Genomic DNA, 10,000 nt, shown 5'->3' on the forward strand with positions numbered 1-10,000 from the left:
CGTTCACATGCTGGCACCGGGCCAAAGCAGATTTCGGCGCTCGCTCTAATTTCATTAAAAACGTTGACACAGATATTGTGGATTTTGGTTCCTGCAACATTTGTGACGTTGAGGTTTAACAAGAGTTTTGTTGTGAGTCCAGTGAGTGGTTTGTGTTGACCATCGCTGGCCTTTGACTGCGGCGTCACGTCTGGTCGGCGGCGTGTAAACACGCGTGTGCGAGCGAGCGAGCGGTGTTTGGATTAATGAGCGCTGATGAAGTTGGCATCCGGCGCCTCCTCCCCTCTGTGTGTCTGGAGGCGCGACTCCTTCCCTTCACCCACCGTCAGATCAAGGCTTGTCAATAACCAGAGCCTCTCCATCCATCTGCGAGCGTCGGCTCACGAGCTGCTGGAACCTCAGATCCTCGTGTGCAGAACGTCTTCAGGAACCTGTGAGACACGAGGCTCACTGTTGTCGTCGAGAGAACAGATTTACAATCTCACGTGTTCCGTTTAATCATCTTCACGTTCAACACAAACCATACATTTAAAAACAGGACAAAAGTATCAAAAATGATTTTTTTTTGGATTCCACCTTTGTGTGGTTTACTCTAGGAACTCTGGTTTCCTCCCACAGTGCAATAACATACAGTGGTTGAATGAGACTCTCAACAGTTGTGTGTATAAAGTATATATATATCGTATATATATGTATAGAGTTTGTTGACGTTGTAAATATAATTCCAAACATTTCTCCCAAAAATATTTTTTTCTTTTTCTCCTATGAATCCAACATTAGAGTTTAAACACATCTTCATTCTTTCACTTCCTACGACTGGTTCTCTTATTAAAGACAACTTTTGTTATTTGTTTTAAAAAGACAGTCCACAGTGTAAATATAATTCATGTTTTATTTTACCTGAGTTACTGTTTCTTTGATGACATCATCAAACCCATTTAAAGCCTCAATCGTTGGAAAAACGTTTTTCCTAGATAAGTAAGTAAGTCATTTGTATTTATATAGCGCTTTTCGAGACCAGGGTCACAAAGCGCTTAAACAATCAAAACAATACACAATAAAAAATATAATTTAAAGATCAAGATAATACTGAGAACAACACAGGAGTCTCAGAAAGTCAAGGAAAAGCCTGCACGAATAAAAATGTCTTTGGATATTTCTTGAAGGACCTTTTATTCGTTCAGAGAGTAAATTACACTTGTTTTGTATTTATCACATTCTTTAAAAGTTTTGACATAAAAACTGAAACGCAGCTAAAGAAGTCGTGATATATCGTTGATTTGAAACCTGGTAGAAGAACAGTTCAGCTGAACATGGAACAGACTGAGATCTTCAGACATGAGCAGTCGATCTAGTTTCAGTCTCATCAGAGATACTGGGAGTAGAACCAACGAGCCTCGTGAGACCAGAGGGTTTGGTTGACTAGTCCTTCATCACATGTGTGCAGCTCCACGTCCTTCACAACCATCTCAAGGTCAAGAGGAATTACGGTGAAATCTGGAGAATCTCTTCCCAGATCGTTCCCAACAATCCATCCTTGTTTCTCGCGAAGCAGCAGCTGTGAGAGAATGAAGTGTCTGGCATGTTAAATGGGTGTTAATCTCTCCACGTGTGTTTATAAATCACCGTGTGGATTCTTTAAGCTCAGCCCAGGGGAGAAGAACAAACCTCTGGGACGGTGGGAGCTGGAGATGAAATAGGGCACCGGCGAGAAAAGAACAGGCTTTCTAGTAATTCTCCTCAGAAAACATAAATAAACGGCTGCTAAAAATATATTTGTGAAGCTGAATCTCCGAGGAGCCGAGAGAAAAACACACAATCTGGCTAAATGAGATGTTTGGTCCTCAACCTTTTCCTGCGCTTGTGTGAAGCATCCACGCCTCCTCGCGCTCCTGATGGCGGAGCCTCTTATTAAGAGATTTAGGGATGTGAGGAGTCGAACACTTTCAGGTCTAACATCCAAATTAAAGAAAATCCCTCAAGACTCGCCCAAAGGGGAAGTTCCTGCTTCTTCTCTGCGACTCGGCTCCGCAGGCTTCCAGGAAAATAAGCCGATTGTTGAGTCAGAGAAGATAGACGAGTCTTTCTTCCCTTTCAATATGGAGAACCAGGAATCCTAATCTCCCGGAGATACTCGGGTTTCTCTCTGTCCTGGAGATAGAGTGAGGAGATAAACGGACTCGCCGAACAGGTGCTGAGAGGAACCCGATCGGAGCTTCGGTCGACCCGCGACACCGGAGCTCGTCTGAACCTGAAGACCAAACAACAACAACCTCAGGAAGTCAAACGGTGGCAGAGTGTAGAGACGTGTCAGGACCGGGCTGTGATTCCTCGCAAAGACAACGGCTCCGAGTTAAGCCTCTTAAGCGCCGGTGGACGGCGTCGGAATGCAGATGTCTGCAGAGGGAGCCTATTATTTAAACCTTTTCATCACGCTGAAAGGGAGGGAAATAGCTTTGACGTGGAGGAGCTCATGAATAATGAATGACATTTCTATCAATGTATGTATAATTAATCACACGTCCACTAACTGACCGGCCTGGAGCCTGCAGGACTGAGTGACATGGAGACTCGTGGACTTTCAGGAGAGACAGTGTCTTCCTGCGTTAATGTGGAGCCGCTCAGTCTAGTGTGACACCTTCAGAACCAGCATCAGCCCAGAATCATGGGCATTTAAAACATCGTCTGGAAAAAGCAGACTTTGTACAAAAGAAAAGAGTGTGTGATGCACAGGTTTCCTGTGTGTGTGTGTGTGTGTGTGTGTGTGTGTGTGTGTGTGTGTGTGTGTGTGTTGCACAGGTGTGTGTCACTGACAGCTCATTCTTCTCGAGGAGAAGCGAGGTGATTGTTTTAGACAAAATGGACAAATATTTGTTTCCATTCACACGGAGAGAAGTGAAGAGGAAACACAAGCAGGAAGTGTCCTTCACGTGTCATTGTGTTGCAAAAGGTCATTGAGCTTCTCAAACAATGACATGTGAGCGGCTGGTCAAGGTTTTCCCTCCACAATCGGAGTTTTTCACTTCCACGACACGATTGATTCCCAGACGAGCCTCGGGCTCAACCGATCGCTGATAATGTGGAACGATGTCGAGAATTTGTCAGATCGTTTGTCACGGACTCGCCGCCTCCCTCTGTTGCAGCCGATTGAATCTAAGTTTGCAGGGAAGACGCTGATATGAAATGGTAATAATGCACATATTCATCATGGCCGCCCGCGTTTGCCAGGCAGAAATAGAAAACCTAATCTCCGCCACATGTGTGGATGCGCCCAGGGCACTCCTTCACCCCCTTTCTCTAACCAATGATCCTCCCCGAGGGGCTCTGCCCTCTGAAGAAAGATGAATCCATAATCCAGCAGATGGCAAACATCTAGAAGAAACTCTATAATCCTCGGGGTTAAGAGCAGACGGGTTGAAAATACACTGTTAATATATCTTAAGATTGATTGGCTGCCCCATGAAAACTACATTGAAATATATATATATACATACTGTATACATTTATATAAAGCTGGCTCCGTATCTCTTCTTCAAAGTGTGACATTAGACAAACCTTCTATTTCCGTGTGCAGAAGTGGACGATGAATAACAATCGACGCTCGAGCGAGGCCTGTATCTGGGTCAGTGTGTGAGGTTGTAGGAGCCAATCCCAGCTGACGGGAAGGAGTCAAAGGTCACAGTGGAGAAGTCACCGTGTCTTATGTAGGTCAACAGTGATAAATGGTTTCACACTTTCATTCTTTATCTCTAATAACCCGCAGTCGTGTCCAGACACCACAGTGGACCGAGTGTTCTTTCTAATTAAAGAAGCTCTTGGTTTCATAATAATTCATATAATTCACCAGAAAATGTACGTCTGAGGATCAAACTCACAACGTAATAAGAGAATAAGTTCAGGTGCATTATGGGTCTTGCAATTTTACATTTCTGGAAATATTTCTTACTTGATAAATGTGGTTAAAATTGAATTAAACTTAGACATAGTTGAACTTTTTATGGGGTCTTTGACCTTTCCTTGACCTGAAGGAGAGGTCAGTGGTCGACATGATTATTTATGTTGTCCACACACACACACACACACACACACACACACACACACACACACACACACACACACACACACACACACACACACACACACACACACACACACACACAGTTCTTGACTGGTCGATGTAAATCCACTGACCAGTCGCTGTAGCTTCCATGTCCTCAATTCTATTGCCTTAATTGCTGCTCTTCTTCTTTTAGCTCAAGAAAACATTGACTAGCGAATAATTGCGATTGACTCGCCCCTATAAACCTCCCGGATCTCTTTTTGCTGCAGACCAATGGGACATCAATAAGGAGGAGTATTCAGTGTTACATTACTTGCCAGGACCAGGGGGAGACGGTGCGGCTCGGCTGATAAACAAAGACTTAGCAGAAACCGTAGGCTGTTCAAACACAGAACCGAGCAGCACAATTTGATCTGACAGTTTTAATTGATTGTGTCTTGTCTGTTGTTCTTTTGCTTTAAAATCGTGCAGTTTAGAGACTCTTGTTTTTCAGCAGCAAATATGTCTGGGAGGTTTTTTTGTCGTCCAAATTGATCGCATTGAAGACCTGCATCCATGACAGACATAAAACAGCCTCTTTTGTTGAAGTCGTTTTGTTTATTTTGGGTATTTTTAGACGCCTGTTGTATTGATGTTCATCTTAAATGATTTCCTGCTGCAAAATCTTGATCTCGTGCTTCAGTGTTTGGAACAATAAAGATAAAAATGCTATCTTTAAATACGTCGACATGTTGTCCAGTCAAAGATTTTCTCGTCATTTAACCCTATTTATAAACCGCGAGTCGTCTTTAAAATACAACATGGCTGCTGTGAGCGTCCGTACACGTCCATGTAGGAAAATGTCATTTGCTGGATGATTCAGTGATGCAGTTGAGTGACATGACAGAGTGTTTGCTGGTCTCACAACCGGTGTCTCCGCATCCCCGGCCCCTCCTTATCGGCCCCCCCAGACACAAGGCATACTCTTGCATCCAGACTCCAGAACCAATTGTCACGCTGGTAGGAAGGCAAATCAAATCTTACGGCAGCAACTAGGCGAGGAGATTGCTTTTCCTCTCTGTTGCAGAGAAGTGAGTCCATCCGCTGTAAACTGCAGGTTTTCACAGGAAAGAAAAAGGCAGGTTGAAAGAAAGAGCTTGTGATGGTGTGAGATGCTCGTCCACGCTAACCCTCAACACCTGCTACTTACTGGAGGATTTTGTTTTCTAATCTCCTCACGTAGTTTGAAATCTGATGGATTTCTGCTCCATTGTTGGTGCAAATGTTCAATTATGAAGCTATATTATAATTACACTCGTTTATTTCCACTGTTAGCAACAACAGTATAGCATTGAATGCTTTATTTACTCACGGCATTATGACATTAAAATCATAATTCAAACATATATGTCGTTTTGAAATAATGATCCTTTGACTTCCACACCAACGACACCTGCTCGTCTGGAGTCTGTAGAGACTGAACCTCCTGGTCACTCAGTCAGTTCTGCGAGCGCTTCCTCGTCGCTCTGATCTTTGCACCTTCTCCTCCCACTCGCTCCGACCATCCGTCACCCGGCGACACCAGAGACAGCGTTCCAGTCCTTCACTTGATACTGAACAACAATTACGGCGATGGGGCGGCGCCGGTGGCTCGGATCACGGCAGCATCTCGGCCGACCTGATGAAGGACCTGAGGTGGCGTCGTAGAAGGAGTCGAGCCGAGCGCGTCTGGAACCCGAGCCGCGTTGACACGACCTCTGACCTCTGCTGCGAGGCCACAGTTGATGTGGTTTCTTTACAGGAAGATTCTTTTCCCTCAAGTGACTCTGGAATCATCTCCAGGTGTTGTCCTTGTTCTTGTGTTCGAGTGTCGAAGGACGACGATGAAAGATCTTCATTGTCGTACTTTTCATCCACATCTGAAGGAGTTTAGATTCTTATGAGCAGAACAAACCAGTCTTAGTGTTTCATCTCGTCTTTAAGTTTCATTGCCTGAGCCTTGAACCTCCAACAGTATCTAGTGAAGGTGTTTTTTATACCAACATAGAACTGGATCAGTTTTTGTATGAAAGTAAAGAATATATAACAAAACATTCTTGTTGAACATTAAATGGATATATTGCTCATATAGCAAGTGTGTAATAATGATATTTAAGTTTTTATTTGAATATATTTGATTGTGTGTCTGAGCATCTTGAGTGATGTTTACTTGTTGTCTGTTGTGAGTCTTAAGTTGTTGTTTGTGAGTCAGTTTCAGAATCAAAGTCGTCTCTGTTGAAGATGTTTTCACTCAGGAGGTAGAAATGATAACAAGTGCTGGGACTGTGTTGTGTTGTGAAGGTTTAAGTCTAATTGAATCATCGTCACTTTGTTTTCCCTCGTCAGCAAGTATTTGTCAACGATGAGGCCAATTTAAAATGTAAGAGGATGACGGAGGTTTTAATCCAGATCAAGCCGTTCAGATTTGAATAAAAGATAAGAACCGTCCACTCGATCAAAGTGTTGCCTTCACTGACCTTATCAAAGGTGCGACCAGAGGTCCTCACGAGGCTCTTTCATCAGCACCCGTGTGTGTGTGATGTGAAGTGGCAGCTTAGCTTCGTCTCTTATTAAAGATTGTATTCAGGTGCGTTTTTAACCCTCAACAAGTCTCTTGATGGGCTTCAATGACCTCGTGACCCTCGCTAGGACTTCCTGTCAACACTGACTCTACCATTTACTGTGAGCTTCCTTTGAAGCGGGTCTAATGTGGGTCAGAGATGTTTGCATATTCAGAACATCTTTTCATCTGCACTTGCAGAGTTAACACTCGCTAATTTCATCTTCTCTGGCACTTTTTTATTTCTTGAATTCCTCCTCAAGCATGTGGAAGTGAGGAGTTGAGGAAGAGAAACTTCTGTTCTCCCTCAGTCTGCATGATTTCTCTCCTCCCGGATGATTCCATTTGTAAGATGGTGGTCTGAGTGGCTGGAGAGCGAGAGGAGAGACTTTGAACGCCGGGCTGCTCACCAAGTCCTCGTGTAGAGAAGAAGATTCTTGTAAAAGCCAATTATGAACAACATTATTTTGATTTCCTCGGAATAAATCTCTCCCTCTCTGTCCTCCCTCCATCTCCATCCCCTCATCCTCCTCCCTCGCAGACGGAGAACTACTCCATCGACACCGGCTACGTCAACAGCCGAGCTCACCTCATTAAAAGGTATGTGTTGATTAGGAATCCTCGTTACCACTGTTGTCTGTAATTGTTGGTCTAATTAGAGCGTCTGCTACCTTTGCTCTGCTCTTTGTTTCCTAATGGCGATGAAGAGTTTCACACTCGCAGCTTTCAACCAACAAGAGATATTTGGGGAAGAAGGAGGTTTAATTGGAAAGAAGAGTTTCAGCATAACAATGACAAATTAACGAGATGATCAAATGAAAGCTCTTGCTTTCTGAATGAAACACTTAGAATTCAATCAAATGTAAATAACGACCAATAAACCGAGTTAAACCATGAGATCATTAAAAGAAAATCCTTCTATAATTCGGTAAATATATGAACATTGTGAGCAACTGATCATTTGATACGACAGTTAATAGAATAAAGAATGATGAACTAAAATGATCTGTTGTTTGTCATAGAATACTAAGATAAAGTGTGTGTGACGTCAACGTCTGAAACACAGTTCGTTCATCGGTTTGGAATCACAAGAGCGATGAATCCAGGCTCACCTGTCACTCAAGTCCACCAGCCATTATAAACACAAGTTCAAGAGAAACTGAAGAAATATCATGAAAAATGTTAGAAACAAAAGGACTGAAGGTGTTTTTGAACCAGCAACCTTTTGCACTTCCACACTGACGTCACTATTTTCAAGCAGATGTTTTTGAAACTTAAACAGGAAATACTTTATACAATAACATTTAAAATGGTCAAATCAGAAAAATCATCCAAGTTGTTATAAATAAATCTATTGTGACTAAATCAACACAACGATCGAAGCAGCAAAACATTTAAACAAATGTTCCTCCAGACGTGTTTGCATCGACTCTTCGCTCTTGAAGAGACTTTTGTGGAAAAGGTCGTAGTTTGTTGATAATCACGTATACGAGGGACAGGAGTTGAAAGTTTAATGTCCAGGTCAGAACAATCCCCTCCAGCCAGGAAGCTTGGTTTCCTTCGGCTCCTCTCACAACACGACTCTGTGACCCGAAGAACAAACCAGCCGTTCTTTTGTTTGACGCCGTCCGAGCCTTTTTCAAATCCCATTATGGCAATTTCCTCCCAAAAAGATTTCCTGCATTAATGTAAACAAAGGGCGCTGAAGAGCCGGCGGCACAAAGAAAGCCCCCCGGTGCCGCCGGGCCGGTGGTCTGGGACAGGTGCAATTACCATGATAACATCAGAGAGCTAGCATTACCTGCGCTGTTGGTCCTGGTCTGGGAACCGGAGCTCCTGCGTCCTTCATTTCCTTGTGTTTACCATCATTTTCCCTTTGTTTCTCGCGCCACAATTTCCTCCTTTGGATGAATATATTGGATCTCGCAGCGACACATGTTCGTATATTTAGCCTTGTTTGTGAGGAGAATTTGTTCCAGTGGGATGGAAATCAAATGAGGGGAAATCCAACTGTTTCTCTGCAGCTGTTGATTGTCCTCTTTATTGACTGAGCGCCTCCAACGCGACAGATGCTAAGTTTGCTCCCCGTGTTCCGACATCCATCTTCCTTCCAGGAATCCCTGATTACTGCAGTATGTGTTTGATTGTCGTGAGGAAGTGCCTCCTGTGTGACTGGATGCCCTTGAAGTCGAGGCATAAATCCCAAGTGTCTGGATCTTCTATCTGTGATGTTGAGAAACGTTCTCCTGGAGAGCCTTCAGACTCACGTGACGTATCGTCAGTCGGTGACTTTAAAATGACTTCGGCCTTCGCTGAGCGCGAGGAGCTTCAAACGCAGTGAGGCCTGACGGGTCAGAACCCACGACAGAATCAAGGGTCAGGCTGACCCGGCGTGCTAAAGATAAGCAAAGTTGTGATGGAAAGAAGAACGACTTGAAATAAAAGCACTTTGGCTGCACATACCTCCTGCAAGGAGCCGATCCTGGAGTGGATGAAGCGCTTCAGTCAAGAACCACATGGTGGACCACGTTAGCTCAGAAGGATCTTCTCACAGTTGGTTCTGGTGGAAGTTTGTATATTTGACTCGTTAACTTCTGTCATATTTCGTTCTTTCTTCGTCAGTGTGAGGAGCAGTTAGAAGAAGATCATGAGTTCAAGACCCTCTTCTTATCACCTTCTCGTCACATTTAAAGTTATTTATTCAGCAAAACATGGACTCAAGACTGAGGTTCTTTCAAACGTTAAAGCCTGAAACTATTTACATTCGTATCCTAAAGATTGAGTCATAAAAACAAACTTGATTCTTTCAAAGTCAAAAGAGGAAGTGAAGGATTCTGGGAACGTTTAAGATTCACGATGAAAATAAGAATCGCTCGTGATCTCAAACGTCTTGAATAAAATATGATTTTCAAATCAAACGAGACAGTTGATCATCGTTTGCTGTTCCTCCTCCTGGCCCCCATGTAGCACGTCCACCTTCAAGGACCTGGAGGGCAACAGTCTGAAGGACAGCGGCCACGAGGAGAGCGACCAGACCGACAGCGAGCACGACGTCCAGAGAGGACACTACGTGGACACGGCCGTCAACGACGTCCTCAACATGACCGTCCCTCCCAACGTCTGCCAGCTGCCCGACCAAGGTAAGGAGCGTGTGAGGAACATCTCAGGTGGTGCTGATGGTTCAGATGAAGAAACGTAAACGTCACAAACATCTCAGATCGTGGTGATGGTTCAGAAGTTTACGCTCGGATCAGTGACGATCACGGCGTCTCTGATCCACGAGGCTGTTTCTTTGAAGTCCTGCTGGAGCAGATGAAGTGAGATGACGGTTCTGACTTTGACACGAGCTCCAGAACATTATT

The 10,000-nt window shown here is 43.9% G+C and overlaps 1 protein-coding gene across 4 annotated transcripts in view; it reads left to right on the forward strand.

The window, feature by feature from the left end:
• pcdh19 (protocadherin 19) overlaps positions 1-10,000 on the forward strand; it is a 56,696-nt gene that overhangs the window by 20,377 nt on the left and 26,319 nt on the right. For 2 of the 4 annotated variants that reach the window (XM_087799078.1, XM_087799080.1), the window contains exons 3-4: positions 7,180-7,238; positions 9,606-9,778. In XM_087799078.1, coding sequence (XP_087655204.1) covers positions 7,180-7,238; positions 9,606-9,778 — 232 coding nt within the window. Of the gene's footprint in view, positions 1-7,179; positions 7,239-9,592; positions 9,779-10,000 lie in introns of all 4 variants that reach the window. The other 2 variants (XM_087799077.1, XM_087799079.1) reach the window with 1 other exon arrangement.

This window comes from Callionymus lyra, chromosome 9 (genome assembly GCF_982586985.1).
Source record: "Callionymus lyra chromosome 9, fCalLyr1.hap1.1, whole genome shotgun sequence".
Classification (NCBI taxonomy): domain Eukaryota; kingdom Metazoa; phylum Chordata; class Actinopteri; order Syngnathiformes; family Callionymidae; genus Callionymus; species Callionymus lyra.